This window comes from Podarcis gaigeae (assembly GCF_964106915.1).
Source record: "Podarcis gaigeae genome assembly, chromosome: 3".
Classification (NCBI taxonomy): Eukaryota; Metazoa; Chordata; class Lepidosauria; order Squamata; family Lacertidae; genus Podarcis; species Podarcis gaigeae.
The window spans coordinates 57651383-57677491 of NC_139680.1; the positions used below are offsets into that span (position 1 = coordinate 57651383).

Sequence of the window (26109 nt, forward strand, 5' to 3'; positions counted from 1 at the left end):
TTTAGACTACTTCACAAACTACATGGGATGCATTAATTTCTTTTACATGCTGCATTCATGTTTAACGTCAGTTAATTTTCTGGAGCCATTTCAAACCTTTACAGTTGGTTCTGAGGTAAACAACTAAGGAAGTGAGTGAGTGAGTGAGTGAGAGAGAGAGAGAGAGAGAGAGAGAGATGAAGTCGTCCCCCACCCCACCCTACTTACAGCCTATGAAACACAGATTTTGCTGGAGCATGAAGCTAACCTTCCTTGTTTTCAGGCACGTCAATGATGAGATGTTTATAGTTCGCATCTGGATGTCATTATCATGCACAAGCCATCTATCCAATGACCTCAAAGTATAACCAAGATCCACAAACGCTATTAAAAATTACATGTGGTAGTCCTCCAAATCCACAGGATTGCTGTGCAGCCTGTAAATTTCAGGCTAAAGGTTTTTAAGTACATAGTTTGTCAATTGAAGAGTTGTGTACATTCCCATCTCCCAACCCAATGACTTCCAAGCAACATCAATGTCCTTCCCCTCAGTCCTATCAACATTTATAAAATAAAAATAGCACACCAACCACCCTGTTCACAATCTGGTCAGAATTCAGACTGGACATTCTGAATTTTAACAACTCTGACTCTTTAAGGTATCCAATTGGCTTTCCTCCACAGGCAAAAGGCATCTGGCAGCAGATCAAAAGCAGGGAATTTTCAGCAATTCCCCCTCCCAGCTATAATCCTTCAAATCCCCTTTGGTGGTTCTCAACCTGTGGGTCCCCAGATGTTGTTGAACTCCCATCACCCCTGAGCTCTGGCCTTGCTAGCTAGGGGTGATGGAAGTTGTAGTCCCAAAACATCTGGGGACCCACAGGTTGAGAAAGGCTGCGGCCTAACTCTCCTGTGCAGATCTGGGGGCACAATAGACACTGGGGTGTGTGAGAGAATCCTCCAAAACTGCCTTCCTCCTAGTCTAGGGATGTCTTCTGTCCGCAGGAAGACATAAACTGGATGCCACCCACAGGAGAAATTATTTTGAAACAAATTAGTCCTGATAGTTTGGGAAGCACTATCCCTTTTTCAGTGCACTTTTCTCCTCTTACAAATGAGATTCAACACAATTGGACTGGAAACCAGGTATCACATGAATGGCTGAAGAATGAATTACTCTGCCATTGTGTCACAGCTCTGACAACGCACAAGGGAATGTTTATGTGATCATATTCTTCTTCTAGCAAACCAGGCTGCTGCTCCCTGGGGAGGGAGCAATTTCATACATTCTAAAGCGACCAGTGTGAGGTACACTAAAAAAAACAGGGCTCTGGCCAACTGTAGATCTCTGTTTTTTGTTTAAAAATGAGGTTTGTGGTTATTTTGCATGTTTTTAATAAAGATGTATTTCATTTGTTGTAAATCACCCTATTATTTTTTAATCTGTTACATTTTAGCTACACACTTAAAAACCTCTTGGATACAGACACAGAAATGTAACATTGAGAGGCCCTGAAGTTGCTTTTGGTAAAATAATGTACACAAACGCATGGGCAATATTATGGATAATTCATTTATATTCTGCTTTTTTCCTCAAGGAGCTCAAGGTAGCCTAACTGGTTATCCCCCCCCCCCCCCAAAAAAAAAATTATCCTCACAACAATCCCTGGACGTAGGTTAGGTTAAATCATGGGTAGGCAAATTAAGGCCCAGGGGCCGGATGCGGCACAATCGCCTTCTCAATCCAGCCCACAGATGGTCTGGCAATCAGCGTGTTTTTACATGAGTAGCATGTGCCCTTTTATTTAAAATGCACCTCTGCGTTATTTGTGGGCCTGCCTGGTGTTTTTACATGAGTAGAATGTGTGCTTTTATTTAAAATAAATCTTTGCGTTATTTGTGGGGCATAGGAATTTGTTCATATATTTTTTTCAAAATATAGTCTGCCCCCCCCCACAAGGTCTGAGGGACAGTGGACTAGCCCCCTGCTAAGAGATATTGACTAGCAGAGTTGAGATTTGAACCTGGGTCTCCCAAATCTTAAACTCATATCTTCTCTATCAGCCACCATTAGCTAGTGTATACAGATTATGCTGAAAATCACTGTCTAAGAAATTTCCAAACATGTTCCAAGGTGCATATTTTTCTTAATGATGTTAAGCACCATTCAATTAAGGAAACAGTTATTTAGTTTGCTCAGCAAACGTACTTCAGTGGCTGTTTCCATAGCAAAATCCATCGCTGAGTCACAATTTTGCCTTTGTTTGGATAGTTTCTTAATTGTTTAAAAATACTGCATGTACACCAAGGCATTTATTTTATAATGGAAACAAAAATCAACTGAACCCAGCACAATCTATATGTGCTGTTGTGATCCAATGGGTCAATAGACGCAAATTGAGGACAGAGAAGTGTGGTTCCAATTATAATGTCTTCCAACAGCTTCTGATAAATTACTCCTTTTAAGGAATACAATCAACATTTTTTGAAAAATGTGTATGGCCATTAATTGCAATGCTTGACTCTTCAAGTGACATGGCTTTATAGAATTCAAATTAATTTCAAAAACAATACACACAAGTATCCAAACCCTCTCTTCAAGCTGATTGGTTAAGTAAGGATGAAAAAACCTGCCTTGGGTTTTAAAAAATAAAAATAAAATGCAATTTTAAAAATTAACTCTTTCACTGGAATACATTAAATACACTGCTTAAAAGCAGTGTTAGAAATTCAGATATGAGTGAATCATCAAATATTTCCTTAAAACTAAATTGAGGTCACCACAATGGAATATCCAGTTGTGATTTTCCCCTCAATCATATTATTATTATTATTAATTTCATTTCTATATTGCTTTATATTTTAAAGAAAAAAAGTGATTTACAACACTTTAAAATCAACATCAAATCAAACAATCCAGAATAAAACAAATTCAAGCTTTAAGGAAAGTATTTCAGATCATTCTCTAAGTGATATTTTGCATTTCCCATATTTATTTACCTACTTGATTTAAATAGCTAGCCCATAGCAGAAGTAATCCAGAAAGCCAGTATGGTTGTACTTGTTAGATTTAGAACCCACCTCTTTCCATACACACCACCCTGGTCACTTAGCTATGGATGAAGATCTGTTGATAGTGCCACAAGGCAAAGCAAGTTGTGAACTTGAGCCTGTGCTTTTAGTGCCGTGCTCCCAATTGCCTAGAAGTCTCTTCCCTTAGAAGTAAAGCAAGATGCAACATTGTTATGTTTTCAGTGTTTGCTGAAAACCATTATTTTCTCCCAAAGCTCTCCAAATTACTCCTTCATTTCTCCTGGGGTTAATCTTTGTTGGTTTTTAAAACACATTAATGATCCCTATTATATTTAATACAGTGGTACCTTGGTTCTCGAACGTCTCCATTGATGAACATTTCGGAACCCGAACACCAAAAACCCGGAAGTAAATGCTTCCATTTTCAAATGCACCTTGGAAATTGAACAGCTTCTGCTGCATGTTTTTCAATTTTCTCAATTGAATTTGCAGACAGCCCTTTGGTTTTTGAACGTTTCAGAATGGTCTTCCACAATGGATACATTCAAGAACCGAGGTACCACTGTATTCTATTTCTGTTTTCACTTTCTGCACTGGTTTATTGTTAGTTTTTTATTGTGGGCTGTAAACAGCTTTTTGGAGGAAGTTCCTCAAAAAGTAGGCAAAAAATTATGACTAAATAAATGTTGGGTCATTTTCCCCCTCCCCAGCATCTCTCCAATGACCAAACCCACACTGTTCAGAAGAGATGCTCAGGTCTCCAGAGGTGCTTTTGGTGAGGATTTTTTTTTTGGGGGGGGGGGGGAGCTAGGAGAAAAGGATTCAGGAGTATCCTGGTGAAAACTTCCTTCTGTTTAGGACCCAAACACTGCATTTTGTAGAGAACACTGATTATCTTAAGTAGTTTGGGCCACCAGTTTTTAACACCATATCTTATATTTACATTTTTGTTATCTGTGTTCTCAGGTGTTGTGAAATACTTAGACAAAAGATAAGCTGTGAAGGAGGCTCATTAGCTGAATGCAGCGCCCTTCAGTTGAGACAAGTTAATTCAACAATAATGACCATTAAGCCATAAGCCTGTTTCCACCATAGTTGTGAGAAGTGGCACTTAACTCTTCATTTCCAGTTTTGTACCTGATTTAAGGGACGCGGGTGGCGCTGTGGGTTAATCCATAGAGCCTAGGGCTTGCCAATCAGAAGGTTGGCGGTTCAAATCCCTGCGATGGGGTGAGCTTCTGTTGCTCGGTCCCTGCTCCTGCCAACCTAGCAGTTCGAAACCACATCAAAGTGCAAGTAGATAAATAGGTACCACTCTGGTGGGAAGGTAAATGGCATTTCTGTGCGCTGCTCTGGTTCACCAGAAGCGGCTTTGTCATGCTGGCCACATGACCCAGAAAATGAGCGCCGCAACCCCAGAGTCGTCCATGACTGGACTTAACTGTCAGGGGTCCCTGCCTGATTTAAAGGTGTTGTGACCCAGGGATAAACAATAATGTTAGTACGTCCTGCCCCTGCTACTGAGTTTCAATCAAAGAAACAACATTCTTTATGTTACTCAAGCTTACAAAATCAGCACTGATGTCAATTTGCAGAAGTTTTGTGTTTCTGGAAGCATATATGAAGCAAAACCAAATCTTCTTGCTTTAGAAATCTGCACTTGTCTCTAAAACATAAGGCTTTGAGCCTCTTGAGCTGGATCATATTGTTTCAACTTACACTCACTTTTCCCAGAAACGTTTTAAAAAACCATAAATCAGTTTTCGGTATAGTTGTCAAAATTCCACAAGCCCCATTTGTGTCTGGTTAGCTTTAGGATTTGCTGACTTTTGAAAACACTGCAAGATACCCTTGATATCAAAATCATACCGTACATCATTATTCATTATTGGTACAGTGGGGAGTGTTCTATTACACAGCTGGTAAGAAAGTGTACAAATTATAGAATTATTCCTTTGCAAGTTCTCTGCTACTGTGACTAATTACACAACGTTTTAACAGTTAAAAACAGCACAATTTATTATCTGGACAACATTACTTTGTGACTTACAAAAATAAATAAAGACTTTGTGAGCAAGTGCCTAAACTTTTGCTGATTTCGACAAAGCTGGAACTGCACCCATAACTGTGAATTCGTCGTTTAAACACTTCTTGTGGATGTTCGTTTCACTGTCTCTGATTTGAAACACCCAAGAATATCCTCTGGAGAATTCCTGTCTCTGGAGTGTTGCAGCCAAATGTAATAATAATAAAAAAGAGAAGTATGTTACAGAGAAGCAGTGTTCACCTTTCGCTCATAACAAGGAGGCACTTATTAACTGCTGCCTGCCCTCTGACTCCCATTGGAACACACACATATTGTGGACCACTTGCTAACACAGCAAAGAAAGTGATCATCATACATAACATGAGCTCAAGAGCTGGGTGATATTCACCTGTGTGCTGTGCAGAAAGTTGGCAGGATGAGGAAAAGACCCCGAAAGAAACGGCATCAAGTGATAGAGGCAAAGAATTGCTCAGCAGATTTGTCTATATTCTCACAAAGTATAAAGGAAGCACTTAGTAATGTCTCCACTGTATATGAAAGACTGATAATATATTTATTTATATCCCATGCACAGGAACCAAGTCCCAATAAAATATTTGAGGGGGCTGGATCTCCCCACAAAGTGGTGTGCATGCTCTGCGTTATGTGATCAATTATGCGGAATTGGGCTCACCTGCCAGTCCCCCCCCCAAATGTTATCCAAGTTCTCACCCCTGATCCCATATTTCACCAGGCAGCTTCCATGGTTCTCCCCTTCAACATTTAATCCTTAGAACAGCCCCATGATGAAGGGTTAGGCTAAGAGACAGTGACTGGCCCAAGGTCACTTCACAGCTGGGTGGGGATTTAAACCCAGATCTATCAGATCCAAGTAAAAGAAGAGTCATGCCCACTTACTTCCGACCTTGCGCTATTTCCCCCCACTCCTCCACAGAATGAGGCACTATCATCAGCCTTCAGCCCCCAAACCTGCCAGTACCTTATTCAGCATCGAATCAGAATTGTGGAGTTGAAAGAGACTCCAAGGGTCATCTAGTCCAAGCCCCTGAAATGCAGGAATCACAGCTAAAGAATCCGATAGATGACCACCCAACCCTCTGCTTAAAAACCTCCAATGAAGGCAAGTCCACCACCTTCCAAGGGAGTCCATTCCACTACTGGACTGCTCTTACCATAAGGAAGTTCTTCCTACTGTTTAGTCAGAATTTCATTTCTTGTAATTTGGACCCTTAGGGTTGGGTGGTTCCCTCTGGAACAGCAGAAAACAAGCTTGCTCCATCTTCCATGTGACAGCCCTTCAGATATTTGAAGATGGCTATCATATCTCCTCTCAGTCTCCTCTTCTCCAGGCTTAATATATCCAATGTCCTGCTCTTCTACCTCTTCACCCCATCTATAGAAGGCTTTTCATTCTAAACACTTGATGGAAGTTATCAGAAAGCCACTTGGGCAGAGAGCCATTTTCAGAGAGATTTGTGGACCATATTTAGGTCTGATGTCAACACAGTGCGCTGCATAATCCACTGTAAAAATCAACACTAGCTTAACGTACATCGAGCTGCACTGACAACTGATTCAAGAAATAAACTAGAGACTACAATAAAAATTTCAATTAACATGCTGGTGATGCACATCAATGAGATAGTGAAGTCGCAGCTAGTAGGCTAAGATTATTAAAGATGTTAATTAAATGGTGATCAAGACAGTCAGCATTTACACTGTATCTGATAATTTTAACACAGAACAGTAGACAGGAATTACAATGAACTTTATATAATCAGGCAAAAGGAGATACGGAAACCAATTATGATGTAAAAGTTGGGTGACAAATGTGTGCAATAGTATTACGTAGTATTAATAAAGTATCGTAATATTTCTTCTCTGCATATGTGAAAAGTGGTATATAAATCACTTTATAAATAAATAAAAGCTATTATTGTCCTTTATTTCAGGAAAGAAACCATACTTCTGTAAATTTGCTATGCCCGAGATTTCTCTATAGAAGACCTTTGAACACAGCATATTGAAGGAAGTGTTAGCCAAGCTGAAAATTCACAGAAGTCTAGAGGATCACTGAGGATTCAATGATTACTGAAAAGAAACTACTTTTGGACTATTCATGGCTGTGAATGTGGTGTAATGTGGGAGAGGTTTAAATCGCAGCTAAACCACGAAACACACTGAGTGATCTTGGCCAGCCACCCTCTCTCACAACGACCTACCTCACAGGTCAGGTTTGTTGTGAGGATAACATGGGGAGGAGGGAACCATGTACACCACCAAGTTTCCTCGGGGAAAGATGAAATACTAATGTAATAAATGCAGTCTGTGGCTGCTTCCTTTCAACTTAAGAGCACAAGCATGTATATGATGGACAGGTGCTCCAGCTCGATCACCACAAAGTTGAAGGAGGAGCTTAAACGCACCTTAAACACACCACTTTAAGACTGTTAGGATATAACTTGTTCATTTATTTATTTTATTTAGGAAATTTATATATTGCTTAACATATTTCTGACAAAATATCTAAGTGGTGATCATGCGTCAAGACAATTCACAGACCACCTGGCTGCGTTTCATACCTGCACCACTGCAGGTTATCTGCGAAGAAGGATCCTTATCTTAGTTTCTTTCCTAGTAAAGTTCCAGGATACTGATGCAGCCCTTAGGCGATTATTCTACATTTTAAGCCATGAAGTAATTCAGAAGTGTCGAATACACAGTTATTACTTCCTCCCTTGGGGAGGGGAGCAGGGAGAGGGGAGAAGAGACTACTATGAAGCAGCATAAGCAGGTTTTTGGCAGCAAGAGTCACACAGAGAGACCACAGATTTAACAGCATCAGGAGTCAGATTGTGACAACCAAACCACACATTTGAACTTGCTATGGCAAGACACAGGCATAAAGACAAAGTGCTTTTGTGTAGGAGGTGTGTGCAACATGTAAACAGATGTGAAACCCAGCCCCACTTCATTTGCTTTCCATGCCCAAGGGCACAAGAAGCAGAAAAGTTTTGATTTCTAAGGAAGACAGATCAGATGCTCTGAAAACATGGACAAGATGTGTATCAAACACCCACACTTTTCATTTGCATTTGTGAAATGTATCACCCACAATAAAAATAGACTTCCAACTTGGGCAAATAGGGACAGTTCTAATCCCGGAAGTCTTCCAACCCAAAACATTCAATCAATTTACAAAAAGTCCTGCTAAAATAGAGGAGGGAGGGCAGAAAAAAATAAGACTGCCTTTGAAAGCTGAGCTTGTAATAGCTTTTTGCATAAAATATATCCCTTTCAAGACCAGTCTTTTACAGCACAACCCAGTCAGAAGTAATCCCATGGATTTATTTCCACATAAATGTGTGCAAAGTATTGCACCCTTAAAGTTGCTGCTCCTCTCTAAAGCTAACAATGCACACAGCAGAAATGGATTAGGACATCCTGCTTGCCTGCATGCAGATCAAACATCGCTGGTGACAACCGAAAGGGTCCAAAGAAATGTAGACAATAAAACTGATTCTAACTTGGGAGCTATTTGCATCGCTTTCGCTACAGGCTGAACAGTAGCTTTCTCCCTGGAAGCCGAAGGAAATGGTTAAAGGCAGCCCTTCCTCTCGGATGTGTCTGCGCGTCCTTTGAACTGGGTAAGCAGGTTTGTTGGGACTTTCTGCATTTCGCTTTGTTGCTGTCAACTTGCTTTTTTTCCAGTTCTGCAAAAACCTTCAGATGACTTCCCAAGGCCCTTAATCACCACCTTTCCAGAAACAAAGCCTCGGCTAGAAAAAGCGTAAAAGGCGCTTGCAACACACAAAGTTATTTACGTCCGGGCAGTGGAGTCTGCGCGTCCCCAGCAGTTCCGGCCAGGTACAGTCTCTGCCTGCCTGATTAGGCAGCCAGGATCGGCCCCGCTGCCAAAAGTTAGCCCGACACAAAAGTCAACAGAAGAAAGGAGGGCTCGGCCTGTCGCTGCTGGGCGCAGCTTGTTTGCTTTCGGAAACCCGGAGAGCAGCTGTAATGCATTAACTCTTTCACGACTGCTTTCCCTCTCCTTGGAAAGGGGAAGGGTCTGCTGGGGTGGGAGGGGGCAAAGAACAGAAACAAGGCGAATCGGTTATAAGCCGGGAAACTATACCTGCCCTCTCTCCCACCCCCCGCCGCGATTCAGAGGCTGGTGAACTTTTCACCCATAAACCGACTGGCTTCTTTCCACCTTAGGCAGAAAGTAGCAGCCGACTCCCAATTTGGGAGAAACTTAAAAAGGTAAAAGTCGTCTGAAGGTGGTTGCTTTTCGCTCCATCCTTGTGCAGAAAACTGTACGCAGAAGGCGAAAGGAAAACACGTTCTCTTCCCCTATTAACAAAGAAGAGAAAGGGCAGAGAAGGTTCCACAATGGAAGCTCAGCCAACGCTGTGCAAACGCTACCTGGGAAACTGACCAGAAGAGAGGCCGAGGGGGGAGGCGAGGATTAGCGTGAGAAGCTCGAAGTGTGCAGCTTGGAAGTCTCGTTTTAATAGCTCCCCACCCCACCCGGTCTGCCTTGAAGGTGCAAAACTAGAGCTATTTTGCACAAAGGGCACCCCTACTGTCGTCTGTCACTCATCGTGAAGCGGGAAAAGAGGGGCTTTCCCCATATTTTACTGGGGGGGGGGGCGCGCGCAAGAACAGCGGTTCCAAACGTTCCAAAAGCAAATCAGACCATGTCCCAACATTCCAAAGCGGAACGTTCCTGGGCTCCTTCTCCAGAGGGTCTCGCCGACTGAGGAAGGGGACTGGTCCACGTTCTCCTTTGGGAAAGCTGCGCTCAAGCGGGCTCTCCAGAGAAAGAAGCCACCGGGTCGGTGGGACCTTGCTCGAGCGCAACCTCCTCCTCCTCCTCGGTCTCTCTCTTCCCCTCCAAACCCCGACGCGAGTCAAAAAAAGGTACACACACACACACACACACACACACAAGCCTGAGCGGGAGAAGCCTCGGAGAGGCGGTCCTCCTCCCTCGTAGAAGAAGAAACAGGACGCCTTCCCGCGAGGTAGCCGCTTACCTGCCGAGAACTGCCCACGGGCCACTCCGAGCAGGGCAGCCGAGGGGGCGACGAGGGAGGCGAGCGCCGCCAGCAAGCCAACGGCTCCAACCGCCGGGGCCATGCTGACTTTGGAGAACTTTTGCGAGGAGTCTCGCACTCAACTCGGGCGCTCTCTCCCGAAGCCGCGAGGAAAGCTCGTCTTCCTGGCCAGTCCGGATCCTCCTGTTGCCTGGATGAAACGGGGGCGGGGGCGGGGGGAGACGGAGAGCCCGGAACAGCAACAGGGTCGCCTTTCTCTTCCGCGGCGTCTGCGCCAGAGTGCTCCCTCCCCGCCTTCCAGGGGCAATCCTCAGCCAGGCGCGCCTGCACTTGGCGTCGGCGGCTGCACTTAGTCCACGAGAGTTACTTTGCCGATCGGCGAGTGGCGAAGGGAGGAGCCGAGCGCGCGCGTCCAACCCTCCGGTTCTCAGCGCTTCGGCAGAGGGAATGAGAGACTCATTTCGGCCGGGAGCCCATAGCCCAGCGGAGAGGGGCCCGCCAGCGCCTCCTGCTGCTCGAGCATGGGAAAGCAGTCCGGCGGAAGAGGGCAGCTCGACATCGGCTGCGTGAGGCTCAGGAAACAACCGCCCTGTGTCTCTCGACCTCGGCTGCGACCACGCTCCTCTCGGGCTCTTTTGCAGACAGAGAGGAGAGCGGGGTGCGCGCGTGGGTTTGGGAGGAGAAATGGAAAGGAACAGCCGGGGGGGGGGGGGAGAGGGGAGAAGCGAGATGTGTGTGTTTCCTCACGTTTTATTTTATTTTTTTGTCACAGGCACCGGCAGAAGGGGGAATCCCAGGCTCGCTTTGCATAGGCATGAAGTAGAAAGAGAACGTGCTGAATTGCCCAATTCGCCCGATTGCTTTGTTTTCGCGATTCTACCAAGCGCTTTTCTGGCGAGAAAAAGGGATATTCGTGTGTCTCCCGGAAAGGTGCAGCTTGGAGATCGCTGGGGTGGTGATGTGTATGGTATGTTCTTTATGTTTTCGCCACTTAACCTAGAGTAATGCTTACTCGGGTGTAAGACTCATTTACTCCTCGGTAAGGCACGTCCATGGTCGTTTATTCCTAAGCAAGTGTGCCCAGAATTGCAGCTGTATACAGCTTGCCTTCCCTACTAGAAGCACTCTTGGGATAATGGGTTAAATAAATTGTAAGCTGTGTGCAACATCTTGAGATGGTACCAAGCACTAGTCACAAAGATTTTGGCTGCTAGGCTGCCTTCTCTCTCTTCCCCTCTCCGTCCCCCCCCCCCAAAGCTTTATATAGCTTTAACAGCTGCATGACAAGTCAGCAGGTGAAGTTTAACCATCTCTTCATTTCTAGTTAACCTAAACTACACCTGTTGGATTGCTGCTTGGCTCACCCAGCTGTTTAAAGCAGCTGCCATAAGAAGCTGTTTTGTTTTCAACATTCGTCTCCGGGCTGGGGTATCTAGTCAGTTTTAAGAGGCTAAATACATGGTGCTGAAGGATCTACCCATGCTTTATGTGTTTCCTGGTGAGTGGATGAAACCAAGAGACCATCAAATGGTCAAGAAGGTGATTACTACACGTACTGTAGAGGGAAGTTCAACCTGGGAAGGTGACCCATCTAATAATAATAATAATAATAATAATAATAGTATAGGAGAACGAAAACTCTAATCTTGAATCTCTACTGGCTCGCAGCTATAATCATTCATGAGAAATGCTTCAGGAGTAAAGCCCGAAGAAAAATCTGCACCCGTGGCTTTGTGGGACATCTTTGGGAGAAGAAAAGGCTAAGGAGTAAACCCTGCAGAAATCCGGACTGGAGTCCCTAAGACGGTTGGATGGCACCTTGCATGGGCATAGCCGGGGGGGGGGTCTGCCCTCCCTAAATCAAGTAAATCAATAAAATTACTTAAGTGAGCTTCTGCCCCCCAACAGAAAGCATCTCCCCAACATAAATCCTGGCTACACCCATGGCACCTTGTATGCCCCTTTCCAGCAACTCCGGCACCCCAGATGGTGCCAAATGTATTGCTCTGCTTTCCTCTGGACCACATCAGTAAGACCAAGAGGGGGGTCTGGGCAGCTCAGGATCTCATAACACACTGCCCAGTCTTGCACTCCAAAGAGGTCATTTTGGTGCTGCTAACACAGCAAAAGGTGGCGCTGTGGGTTAAACCACAGAGCCTAGGGCTTGCCGATCAGAAGGTCAGTGGTTCGAATCCCCACGACGGGGTGAGCTCCCATTGCTCTGTCCCTGCTCCTGCCAACCTAGCAGTTCGAAAGCACGAAGTGCAAGTAGATAAATAGGTACCGCTCCAGCAGGAAGTTAAACGGCGTTTCCATGCGCTGCTCTGGTTCGCCAGAAGTGGCTTAGTCATGCTGGCCACATGACCCGGAAGCTGTACGCCGGCTCCCTCGGCTAGTAAAGCGAGTTGAGCACCACAACCCCAGAGTCGGCCACGACTGGACCTAATGATCAGGGGTCCCTTTACCTTTAACACAGCGAAAACAATGTGGGAGGCAGTAGATTTGAATGACTGGTCTCTGCAGCCACAGGGGCTGTAATTCTCCAGCAGTTTGCCTTTCCCCCCACAGGCGCACTCCATTGTCTCTCAAAACAGATGGATACCAGCAACAACAAAAATATTCTTAAGGTGATGGTCACTATACTATTGCCTGATCCTAGGCATATTTTCCAGAAGTAAGTTCTAGTGAGTTCACTGAGACTTGTTTCTTAGAAAACTAGTTGAAGAATGCAGCCACATCCTATCCATGTTTACTCAAATAAAAGTTCCACTGTGTTCAGTAAGACTTTGTAAGTGTATGCATAGAACTGCAGCCTTGATACTGTACTATGCATGTTTACTCAAAACTAAGGCCAACTGTGTTCATAGGAGTGAAGCCCATGACTCTTGCCATACTTCAAGGGCTCTTAACTGACAGGCAGGGTTAAAGGAAAGGAACATTGTTGGACACAAATGCTGCTAAATTAAGTTGAAAAATAAATCCCCACTCATCCATGAAGCTTGTTGGCTGAGTGGCCTTGAAGAAATTGCTCTCTCAGCTTAACCTGTGTCTCAGGATTGTGAGAGTAAATGGAATAAAAAAATCCCAGTCTATACACTGAAAGATGCTGTAGACATGATAAATAGCATAATTGGACTCTACCCTTCTTGCAAGTGGAACCAACAGCACAAGTGTTTTCTGGCTTTCAACTATCTGTTTTACGACAGTTATGAAACCAGATTTTACAAAAAATAAATTTCAACTGTACAACACAAGTCCAAATGGGACTTACCCTAGCATCAATGAATCAAGGAGTGGATAAAGGGTGCAATCTTATGCATGCCACATGGAGGTCAGTCCTATTCTGAATAACCGTGCTTAGATTGCACATTAATGTTGCAGTTCTGTAAGCACACATTAGGAAGTAGGACTTGATTCTGGGTAAAGTAGCTTTGATTGCACTGCATGGGCCACATTTCTACATCAGCAGCCCTGATTTCTTTATATTGACCTGTTCACTGCTGTTAGATGTTACCTAGCATGCATTCTACCATTTTGCACGAGCTAGACTATTAGTTTGTCATAAATGGTGACCTGTGGGTGACCATACTCAGTATGAATGCTTTATATAAGGCAACGTCCTATGGGACCAATCAAAACACGGTCAGAGTTCATCAAAATGGTTTTGCCATAGCTCTGAACCAGTGAATGAGAATATGCAAGATTTGACCTCTGCACCATGCAGAGTGAATCGTTTCAGAAGAAGGGAGACACGCTAGTTCTTACTGAGCTGCACATTATCTTTAAATGAAAGCAAATACAAAAAGCAATTAGAGAGTATGAGCCCATATTGCTCAAAAATTGTTTTCACAAAGTATGTTAGCACTAGCATTTAAGTGTTGCTTTACTACTGACACTGTGAGGGAAGTGTTCCTGTCACAGTTGGATATCTACTTCGTAAGTGATAGTTTGTTGTCAAATTTGATTGGCACCCTGAGTCTGCAGGCATGTAGATTCTGCAGTGATACATACTGTACAGGAAGTTTGCACAAACAGAGGCAGTCCAGCATTTTATACTGTCAAATCTACTCATATATATATATATATATATATGCAGGTTTTGGTGTCCTCGGGTGTCTTCCCGTGTAAAAGTTGGGGTGTCTAGGCGACGTTTCGACGAGGTCTCACTCGTCATCTTCAGGCTGGTGCTTTCGGCTTCTTGTTACTGGAACAGAGCGGGATCTCAATGTTTGAGTTCCTATAAATACTGTAGAGGGGGTGTGGTGTCTAGCCTCCAATGTTCTGGGCAGAGAGGAAGTTCCCAGGCTAGTGTGCCTTTTCTTCTTTTGTTCCTTAATTACTTGAGAGATACCTTGAGTGATTTCTTGAGTGATATCCTGAGTACCACTTAGGTGGGTCATTAGGTGTGGATTAGTTGCTAAAGTCTTTGTGTCTTGACCTCTTGAACTTTGTGAAGAGTTTTCCTGAGAAGATGGCTGTATTGCACTTAGTTGTGCTTTGGCTTGGCTTCGTGTATAGGGGCGAGCTGTGGTTTTGTGGCTTGTGTCAGCCAGATCTGTGTAGGGATTGCAGGGGGGTGCAGCATCCGGAGGTGCCACCATGGACTGGCTACTGGATGGTGTCAGTAATTCATCTGTGGAGAGGGTCTGGGTTTGGGTCTGGTGTGGTTGATTGGTGTTGGCGTTCTGTGTGCCTCTGGATCTGGTGTCAGTTTTTGTGGGGAGGGCTAATTTCCAGATGTCTGGCAAGCGGGATGTGTCGTCACGCTTGTTCATGTTGTGAGGGTGTTTCTCTATCTCGATGGCTTCCATGATTATTCTCTTGTGGTGATGTTCCGTGTTAAAGAGCAATTTGGAATCTGCAAAATTAATTTCGTGTCCTGTTTCTTTCATGTGTTGGAAAAGAGAGGAAGTTTTTTCTTCTTTTTTGACGGCAATATCAAAATATCAAAATATCAACAATATCAAAACAGCCTTTTGCACCAACCAAAAAATAGCCAATATCCTCAGAAACCCCAAGGATAAAATCCAGTTGGAAAACCAAGGGATCTATGAAATACCCTGCAAAGTCTGCCCAGCCACGTACATTGGACAAACAAACAGACGAATAAATGCACGTATCGCAGAACACAAGAATGCCGTCAAAAAAGAAGAAAAAACTTCCTCTCTTTTCCAACACATGAAAGAAACAGGACACGAAATTAATTTTGCAGATTCCAAATTGCTCTTTAACACGGAACATCACCACAAGAGAATAATCATGGAAGCCATCGAGATAGAGAAACACCCTCACAACATGAACAAGCGTGACGACACATCCCGCTTGCCAGACATCTGGAAATTAGCCCTCCCCACAAAAACTGACACCAGATCCAGAGGCACACAGAACGCCAACACCAATCAACCACACCAGACCCAAACCCAGACCCTCTCCACAGATGAATTACTGACACCATCCAGTAGCCAGTCCATGGTGGCACCTCCGGATGCTGCACCCCCCTGCAATCCCTACACAGATCTGGCTGACACAAGCCACAAAACCACAGCTCGCCCCTATACACGAAGCCAAGCCAAAGCACAACTAAGTGCAATACAGCCATCTTCTCAGGAAAACTCTTCACAAAGTTCAAGAGGTCAAGACACAAAGACTTTAGCAACTAATCCACACCTAATGACCCACCTAAGTGGTACTCAGGATATCACTCAAGAAATCACTCAAGGTATCTCTCAAGTAATTAAGGAACAAAAGAAGAAAAGGCACACTAGCCTGGGAACTTCCTCTCTGCCCAGAACATTGGAGGCTAGACACCACACCCCCTCTACAGTATTTATAGGAACTCAAACATTGAGATCCCGCTCTGTTCCAGTAACAAGAAGCCGAAAGCACCAGCCTGAAGATGACGAGTGAGACCTCGTCGAAACGTCGCCTAGACACCCCAACTTTTACACGGGAAGACACCCGAGGACACCAAAACCTGCATTCCTGTACCCGTGAAAATCTACGAAAGCATATATATATATATATATATATATATATAGTGCTCAGGAAATGCCTTGTCATTTGTTGTGAGGAATCCAGATAATATTCTCCAAATCATTGCCTCCCTTTGTAGGAAATCCTGTTCCCACAGCATCCAAACTATAGAGTTGATTTACTAAGGAAGTACAGTTTTTCCTCTGCCCCCTCCCCCTACTCAGCCCTGCCTAAAGCAATCAAGATTATTGTTGAAAACACTGGTCCATGTTTGTGGTTCTGCAAGGGCTATATAGGGAATTTGTGACCCTCCAAACAGATTGAAGCCTCCATAGTTTGTGGTCAGGGATAATAGAATCAAAGAACTGTAGAGTTGGAAGGGATGCTGAGGACCATCTAGTCCAACCCCCTACAATGTAGGAATCTGCAGCTGTCCCAAACAGGGATCAAACCTGCAACCTTGGCATTATCAGCACCATGCTCTAACCAACTGAGGTGTAGTCCAACAAAATTTGGGTGCCCCATGCTCCCCATTCCTGCAATAAGACTGCAAGTACCTATTTTGTGGAGTTGAAAATGCCAGCCACTTAGAACTTCCCTTTTCTCTTTCCATTTTCTCTTTTAACGTTATCTATTTTATTTGCCTTATCTCTGCCAGTGGTCTGTGAAACTGTCAGTATTAGGATATGGAATCCCCTCCTTGCAATGAGGCTATCCCAGGGTGCAAGGCTATCCATATCCCTTTCACTATGAGGCAATAGCTATGCAGGCCACATCCACACCATACATTTAAAGCACTATTATATCTGTTCCTTTTATGTACACCAGCAGGCACCAACCAGGCAGTGACTTTGCCATAGCTCGCCCCTCCCAAAGAAACCCAGGGACTGTAGTTTATTAAGGGTGCTGAAAGTTCTTCAGGGACTCCTAGAGCTACAGTTCCCAGAGTCCCCTGGGAAGATGGCCTGATAAGTCATTATGGGAATTGCAGCTCTGTGAGGGGCATAGGGGGTTTCCTAATAACTGTCAGCACTGTCAACAAACTACAGTTCCCAGGATTCCTGAGGGAAGACATGACTGTTAAGAGTGATATCATAGTGCTTTAAATGTATGGTGCAGATATGGTTGTTTTATGGTTCTTTTTTTCGGGGGGGGGGAGAGAGACTTGGCTGTTTTATGGTTCTTTGGAAAGGGGCCAAGGAAGCACAGCTCCCCAGCAGTTGCAATTCCCGTGATCAAAGGTTACTCATGGAACCAAACTTGTTTCCCCCAGCGTGCTTAATTTAATAATAATAATTAGCCACCATAGGTTGGAATGGCGGCACAGAATTTGGAGGGGTGTGTGTGTCTTTAACCCATTGCCCTGTCATGGTGTGGATCAGAATTGTCACCCACTCTGAGCTCATCTGCACAGAAAGAAAGCAATGAAAGCCACACAGTCATAATAGTTTTTTGGTTGAATTTTGAATCAGGACTGAATCCAGTAGGCTGGTGTTGGTATAACGGCTCAGTTGTTAAAGAAGCATTTCCTAAAGATTGCATCAAAGCATGCACAGAATACAGTTCCTTAAGCACTGAGTTAACACACACTGCTTCTATTTATCTATGTAGTTATTGATTACATTTCTATCCCACTTTTCCTCCAAGGAGCTCAAGGTGGTACACATAGTTCTCCTCCTCTCCATTTTATCCTAACAACAACCCTGTGAGGTAGGGGAGGCTGAGAGTGAGCAACTGGCCCACGGTCACCCAATGAGCTTTGTGGCTGAGTGTGAATTGAACCCATGTCTCCAAGATATCTCTAGCACTCTGTAGCACTCTAACCACTTACACCACACTGGGTTTTTTTTTAGCCAAGAGGGGGTAGTTTCCAGTTGGACAGAATGTCCAGTATTTGTCATTTCAGCTTTAGCTCACATAATTTTGTAGTTCCTTCTCTTAGATCTTTAGCAACAACCCAACAGAAAGACATTTAACTGGTGAAATTTCCCACATCACATGTCAATAAAAGATCATCGGCTAAATTTATGTTTGTCAGGGTGTTGGCACAGAAACAGGCTAGTTGAAGTTAGTAAAAGATAATAGCAAAATGTTTTGCTAGTTAGTTCACATTTGGGAGCTCATCTAGAAATCAGGGGGCTAGATTTACGGTCTGGGGTTTGATAATTTACCAGGAGATAAGCTTGTTATTCTACATGTGTGTGTTAGACTTGGGGGGGGGAGGCCTCAGAGCTAGCATTAAAAAGCACACAAACAAAACCACAACACAGGATCTTTTCTTTGTGGTCGAGATGGTTAACATTTTACAAAGATCTGTGCTGTGCTGTGCTGAGAAACTTGAATGCTGTCCGGAAAGGTTTCACTTGAATGGAGTGACTGAAAACCAACTCCAATATATCAGGAACATGCAAGCAGCTGTGGTTCGTGAAACACTGATTCTTTATCTGACAGCACCAAGGAAATGCCAAGTTATGTTGGGTTAGCACATGAACTCTTGATCTTGTCACATTTCTGGTTTCTGCACTTCAGAACAATGAAGCATGTACCTTTTTCCACAGTCAAGATTCCACAGTTCAAGCAGTCAGTGTGAAAACTATTTTACTGCTTCTTGTTTTGAACTATTTCAATTGCCATTTCCATTCATGTTATAATTTAAAAGTGCATGGTTAGCCGTACCCATGTGGATGGTAAATCTAGGCATTCCCTTTTACTCCTTGTCTCCTCTGAGATCGGTGGTGCACTTGGGTAATTGTAGACTCTGGACCTAATGGTCTCAGATTTTAATGGGTTCAAATGGGTTCATTCACCTCAAATTTGTAGTAAACTGGCTTTGCCTTGCTCATTTTTGGGATTGCTTCTGCTTATTCAGTTGAGTGGGACCCCAGATTTCTGCCCAGTAGAGGATGGTTTCCACTGGGATTGATAGGGCAGAAGGCGGAAAGAACAACAGCAAGTGGAACCAGAGTCAATGATGGGCAACACCAACTGATCCTGCTTCTGTCTCTATTGTCCTCTATGTTGTATTCTACAAAGGCAGCACTGAGACTAAGGCTCACTGCCAGGGCCACCCCATGGACTGGATGCAAGTAAGTAAGTAAGTAAGGAAGGAAGGAAGGAAGGAAGGAAACAGGCAGATGTGTCCTTCCTGAGGTCAGAGCTTGCAGAGGTGGATTTAGGGCATTGTGCCCAGTTCTGCCACACTGGGCAAAAAGACTAGGAGGTGCCACAGGACATCACAGCTATGATGTAGCGAATTGAGCAGAATAGAAGGTGAGAGGCAGGTGGGTGGGTGCCAAATCTTGGCCTTGCACAGGGTGCTGCCCCCTGGAGCTTGGTGGGGAAGCACCCCATTTCTTCTAATGCACCAGTGTCCACTGCTTCTGCCCCCAAAGTCCCACCTCAGTGGCACCACTGCCTGGGATGTTTACTGCCTGAGAAATGATGACGAAGAGCCAAGGAATGCATGGATTTCACCATGGCTCTGGTTTTCATGTGTCACAAGGAACCTTCGGGTTCTTCTGTGAATTTTCAGGGGGATAAATGGTGGATACGTTGCTGGAAAGGTACTTTCTTTCTGGATGGAGAAATATCACATGAACTTCCTAAGGACCGTTTGCAGAACAGAGTATTTATGTGAAAGATGCTTAGGACTTCCTTAGTAATGTTAATCTGGAAAGAGTTCCTAGAGACTAGGAACATGCAACTCTTCGGGGCATGTCTTTTCCAGCAAAATCCAGTGCAGCTGTTCCATACAATTGGAGGCATCTGGACGGCCTCTGTGGGAAACAGGATGGTGGATCAGATCACTAGTCTGATCCACTAGGGATCTTTTTATGTTATAGGTAAATCCCATTGAGCTGAATGAGTCTTATTTGCAGGAATGATTGCATATCTGTCTCTTCCTTAGCCTTTGCTTGGATGGAGGTTGGGCCCCTATAGTTCCATGCAGCAGTTTCAAAAATGCAGCCCAGTCCTACAAATGCTTATGTAGAAGACAGTCCAGTTTAAGTTAATGGGTTTTACTCCTAGATAAGTAAGTGTCAGATAACAGCCTTTGAGGTTCTTTCTATAGATACCCAAGTTCAAGCAGGAAGTTTGAAAGGTGTTTTATTGGTTCTCCTATTGAATGAATTAACTTTGAAATGAGGCTTGGAGTTCTTTCCCGCGGCAGATCTGAGGTGAGCTGTTCCGGCGCCATGAAGCTGAACATCTTCTTCCCAGCCACCGGCTGCCAGAAACTAATCGAAGTAGATGATGTTGCGCAAGCTGCGCACCTTCTGCAAGAAGTGCATGACCACAGAAGTCTCTGGATGCTCTTGGCGAGGAGTGGAAGGGATATGTTGTCCGCAATCAGTGGAGGCAATAACAAACAAGGCTTCCCCATGAAGCAGGGGGTCCTGACTCACGGACATGTCCGCCTGCTTCTCAGTAAAGGCCACACTAGAAGAACTGGAGAAAAGAAACGCAAATCTGTTTGGGGTTGCATTGTTGATGCCAATTTAAGCGTCTTGAATTTGGTCATTGTAAAGAAAGGTGAGGAAGAGATTCCTGGACTGACTGACACCACTGTGCCTCGCTGGCTTGGTTCCAAGAGGGCTAGCAAAATCCAAAAGCTGTCCAAACTCTCCAAAGAAGATGACGTCCATCAGTATTTTGTGAGAAAACCATTGAGCAAAGAAGGCAAGAAGCCCAGGACCAAAGCACCCAAGATTCAGTGCTTGGTAACTCCCAGGGTCCTACAACAGAGCAGGCGTATGTCCTAAAGCAGGAGTATTGCTCTAAAGAAGCAGTGTACCCAAAAGAACAAGCTTCTGGCTATAAGAATGAAGGAGGGAAAGGAAAAACGGCAAGAGCAAATAGCTAAGAGGCATAGACTTTCTTCACCGAGAGCCTCCACATCTAAATCTGAATCAAGCCAGAAGTAAATTAGGAACTGTGTTCCTAAAAACATTAAATAAAACTTTTATGGGGGGAAAAGAAAAAAAAAAGAAATGAGGATTGGAGAGAGGAAACACTGGAGGATGCCATTCATCACAGAACTCCCATATACTGTTAGGGAGAGCATAGTATGTAGCTTTTTATTTCTCCAAAATGTAATTGAGGAATACCTAATGGGATCTGCACCTATAGCAAAATCTAGGAGATATTCTGAAGCTATAATCAGTGCACATCTAAATGGTCTCTGTTTATCATTTGGTTGATAATAAGTATAGTACGTATAAATTCATCTTTCATTTTTCCTGTTCTAAAATATTTTGGCTGTTTTGCCTTTAAAACTAAGAAAAATAAATTCCAATTCTATATTTCTTTTTTAAAAAAACAAACTCCTTTGAGCTAAGAGCTCCTATGTTGAGTGGGAGCTTGAAGAGAATTAAAACAGCCGAGAGAAAAACCCTCGTATGGCTTTTTCTTTTCACCCTAGAGGGAGATTCTGCATCACATGTGAAGTCCTAAGGAACCAGCCATCTTTTAATCCCAGCTGGTTATAGGTTCCAAATGAGATGAAAAATAAATCTCCCCCAGACTAAATAGAAAGAAATGCTTAATACTTCCACATCTCTGTAGGCTCTCCTAAACCTGTAAGTGTTCCCATTAGAGCCTGTCCGTTGCACTGCTGGGTGCTGTCAAATCAATCATAAACTAGGTTGCAACACAACAAGACTGATCCGGGGAACAGGGACAGACTTGTTACTTTCCATTTCGGAGTATTTGTTTCATCAAATCTGTGCTTGCAGGCTCTTTTCCATATTATAAAGGAAAAGTTTTCCTTTACTGATTGCACAAACCTTGGCTTATCATTAGATTGCCTGGTTGCAATGACATTGCCTAGCGAGATACAGTGAAGGCAAAATTGTCTGACATTCAGAATTCCTAAACAAAAAGCTTGCTGTTGAAATACCCGCAAATTAAATAAGTACTATCACTGTATCTCTGTTCCTGGTGCTTTATAGAATGCAAGAACATAGGTCCCTGCTCTGAAGATCTTACATATATAAGAAGCCAGTTAGTTAGGCTTCCAATACACCCATGCACTTGACTAGTTGACAGTTTAGGCAGAAAGTGAATCAATTTGTATCCTGCCATATTGGTAACAGTAAGACTCTTAGACAAGAAGTTACAAAGATATGTTTGTCAGTACAGCATATGCCTCTTTTGCCATCTCTCCCAGCCTACATCTAGGTTTTCATATAGCACAGATGAACCAAATTCCAGGGTTTTAATCAGAGTTTATGCCTGGGATTTATTTTCATGAACGGTGTGACAAATTGCTACAGTCTAGATCAAACCCCGGACGCCAGCATTGGGTTATTGGGCCCCTCAGTATCTCACCCAGTCACTTATATTGGTCGTCCAACCTTGTCCCTATCCAAGTGCTCACGAATGATTATCTCCCAACAACAAATGCATAGTCCACAACACAGAAAGAAGGATCTGTCTGGGGATGTGGGTATAGACCAGCCTTTTTGGGTGGTTGTTGGAGGTGTGGGAAGTTTTGGGGAATTCTGCTGCAATCCTATGCACCTGAATCCTGTGATTCAGGCAACACTCCTCTGAAAACCTATTGTCTAGCATGCCTAAAGTCCCAAATGAAATGAGGCTGGATTATACCATTAGAAGAAATGCCACAAGAATAGATTGTAGTAGGAAAACATAGTAACTCAGCACATTCCACTAGGTGCTCTTTGGACATTCAAGAGGTCACTAATAGCCAACACTGCTGAAATTATCCTCAAATATGTTTTTTAAATTGTACAGTATATAATATAGGTTGCCTTAAACAGTATGGCAAGATTAACAATGGTGTGGAAGGGAAAAAACAAAAGGAGCCCTTCTGGAAAATGCTTCTTGGAAAAAACAACAACCCACAAGCAGGAGAGGAGCAATGAGTAGCCAGTTTTTAAAATGAGGCAATTGAGGAACAGGGAACAGTGTCTGAAGCTTGGAATGCTACAGTATGTTCAACAATATTGACAAGTGAAGCTTCACTTCTTTCTGTGCCTTCAGTAGCTCAGCAAGTAAAGCTTCACATGTAAAGGTAAAGGTAAAGGTACCCCTGCCCATACGGGCCAGTCTTGACAGACTCTGGGGTTGTGCGCCCATCTCACTTAAGAGGCCAGGGGCCAGCGCTGTCCGGAGACACTTCCGGGTCACGTGGCCAGCGTGACATCGCTGCTCTGGCGAGCCAGAACCGCACACGGAAACGCCGTTTACCTTCCCGCTGGTAAGCAGTCCCTATTTATCTACTTGCACCCGGAGGTGCTTTCGAACTGCTAGGTTGGCAGGCGCTGGGACCGAGCAGCGGGAGCGCACCCCGCCGCAGGGATTCGAACCGCTGACCTTTCGATCGGCAAGTCCTAGGCGCTGAGGCTTTAACCCACAGCGCCACAAGCTTCACATGTGCACACACACAAAATCTCCCTGCCATAAACTCTTTTTATCCTTATGCAGTAAGTCGAAGAACAGAAAATAAAAATTATCAGATGTCAGTGATGACACCAGCAAAATCTGCATCAGAAACATGGCGCTTCCAGAGGAACATTCATTAGAACTTTAGTGCAAATGTCTCTGGAAAACACATTTTGGCATCCACTTTTGCCTAATATAGACATTTTCACAAGCATTTTCACCTAAAGTAATGCATTTTTGTGTATTTTCTCTCTCTAATGTATGCATAATGTGGGCAGGACTTGGACCAGCAACTCACTGTTCAGAATTCTGCTTGCTCTGCTCTAATACTCCTCCTGAGCAAATTTCTCCAAGTATGATTAAAACTTAGCATCGTTTTCTCCCTCATGGTAATGGGACTACAACCTGGGCTGGGCCCTCATAGAATCATAGAGTTGGAAGGGACTCGAAGGGTCATCTAGTGCAACCCCCTGCAATGCAGGAATCTCAGCTAAAGCATCCATGACAGATGGCCATCCAACCTCTGCTTAAAAACCTCCCAAGGGAGACCATTCCAATGGATCTCTGGGCCCCAGAGAAATGCATCCTTTCCCCATTCCTGCTTCTTCCTTTGGGCTCAGCCCACTGCTGGTCTTGGAGTCCTGACAAACCTTCTGCAGGAACAACCTGGCCATCCTTTGGATGCAGCCCTGTTAACTGGACTGTGTTATTAGAACTCATTACTCTGGATGTTGTTTTCTGAATCGTACGAGCCATGTTCAGGAAGGGCAAACACACACAAACACACTAGTTCCATTGTCATCTTTGTGTTCCAGGGTTGCAATGAGGAAGTCTATTGTACCTAGGAAAGGTTCCATAGATTTTGGAACCATGATTTTCCAGGGTTTCAAAAATGCACGCGAGCTTCCATAGGTACAGGTGGCTTCTCCACTCAGAGTTGCCTTTGAGGATTCAGAAGGTGGCAGGGCAGAGCTAGAACACTTCTGCATTTATTTAAGCCCTATTATGAATGCCTGAATAGGGCCATTCTAACAGGGCTTTCTGTGATTTGTCAAATATGCAACTCCGTAAGATCTTCAACAAAGAGACCTTCAAAGCTGGCATGTGAATGTGCTTAACATATTAAGCAGGAATCAAATAATTTTTTGCTCGAGTCTGACTGATTGCTAATTCATTGATATAAAGAAGTGGTTCTACACATTTTTAGCAAGTGGGTTAAGGGTGGGGAGTTTGCACACTGAACATTTCTAACCATTGTTAGAAAAACAACAACCCTCTTCTCTCTTTAAGGCACCTAAAAGAAGCAGCTAATTTTTCACAAGGGCAGAGCAGCTGCTATTGTAAACCCCTCACAAATTCAAGCTTGCACTCAGAGCTTTCAGACATTTGGTAGAACCAAAACATTTCAATGATGTCATCATTTATTTATAGCCTGCGCAAAAAATGTTGGGTGTTAAAATACCACATTTGAAAATAAGGACAATTGATTTAAGTTGCTGAACTTAAAGCTGTTTTCCAGTGTAGTTGAGGTGACAGATCTTTATAGTAGTCCAAGGTTTTCTTGATGATATGTATTCTAAGGAACCATAAGTGTTAGTATTCATACCCTCCAACATTCATCAGATGAAAATAGAGACATTTCTTACTCCCCTGAAACTGACCTGCCTCAACCCCCCATTTTTTGTCCTCCCCCCCCCCCCGCGCCTATAGAGCATTTCCTATCAGAAGGAGGACACGTGTAACCACCACTACACAAACAGGACACAGCACACACCCTCCACTGACAACATGCCACAAATGGTGAACTGCTATAGAGAAGAACCATCTCTGTGGTCCTAAAAGAAAACTAAAATGACATCACCTGTGACCACTTCCAAATTGGACCTGAGACCTCCTGCATGGAATGGAAAAATAGCAGAACAGAGCATGGAAGGGGGAACTGTTGTTTGGTCTATATTCAGGGGGAGATTTACCTTTCCTGTCTAAGAGCATGGTTTGCTCATCCTGACTTTGGCCTCACTAGCAAACTTTTTGCTTAATATATTACCGTAGTTGTTACCATGTGTCTGATTATTACTGAAGCAGTGAGATTATGATTCTGTAAAAGCTGGCTCTCTAATACATGGCCTCGACTTAAGCAGGTTTTTTTGTTGGGAGCTGAATTTGCCCTTCCCTTGAGCTGAGAATTTCTTTGAGACTTCGTAAAGGAGGACAGAATGTTCCCCCATTTATAATCTGAGCTGCTAGGGGGCAACTCTCTGACTGTTTCTCTAGCCTTAAGGCTAAAAGAGAAGTCTTTGTAGTTCATTTTGTGCTTTCTACACTTATTACCAGAGAGTCCAGGGTGTAACATAACCCTTGGAGAATTGCCCATTCCAAGGATCCTGTGCTCACTTGCTTGCACATTTTCTGCAACGTTCACTGGTAGGGCAGTAATTTTCCATGTTTGACCTTTGACCCAAGTTGTTGTGTGCCCTTCATTTTTGTTTGTAATGCCTGAGTCAAAATGGCTCATGTAATTTTAAGCAACCTAAAATTGTTCAGTACTTCCTTGAGTAACTGAAAACCTGTTGTTTAAGGTTGAAACAAAGTCTTGAAATAGCTCCCTCA

At 43.9% G+C, this 26109-nt stretch overlaps 1 protein-coding gene, 1 long non-coding RNA gene and 1 pseudogene across 21 annotated transcripts in view; 2 read left to right on the forward strand and 1 right to left on the reverse strand.

Moving 5' to 3' along the window:
• The window catches only part of PTPRK (protein tyrosine phosphatase receptor type K), a 328240-nt gene extending 317651 nt beyond the window's left edge, over window positions 1–10589 (reverse strand). For 11 of the 19 annotated variants that reach the window (XM_083731037.1, XM_083731035.1, XM_083731034.1 and 8 more), the window contains exon 1: window positions 10099–10479. In XM_083731037.1, coding sequence (XP_083587163.1) covers window positions 10099–10201 — 103 coding nt within the window. In that variant the 5' untranslated portion in view covers window positions 10202–10479. Of the gene's footprint in view, window positions 1–10098 lie in introns of all 19 variants that reach the window. The other 8 variants (XM_083731041.1, XM_083731039.1, XM_083731036.1 and 5 more) reach the window with 2 other exon arrangements.
• On the forward strand, window positions 10582–25648 carry LOC310841068. Its single transcript, XR_014562318.1, has 3 exons — window positions 10582–10685; window positions 10892–11086; window positions 25212–25648. It is a non-coding gene; the product is annotated as an uncharacterized lncRNA (long non-coding RNA).
• LOC310840992 (small ribosomal subunit protein eS6 pseudogene) lies at window positions 20253–21080 on the forward strand (annotated as a pseudogene). Its single transcript has one exon. The product of its transcript is annotated as a small ribosomal subunit protein eS6 pseudogene (transcript).
• Window positions 25649–26109: the final 461 nt, after the last annotated feature.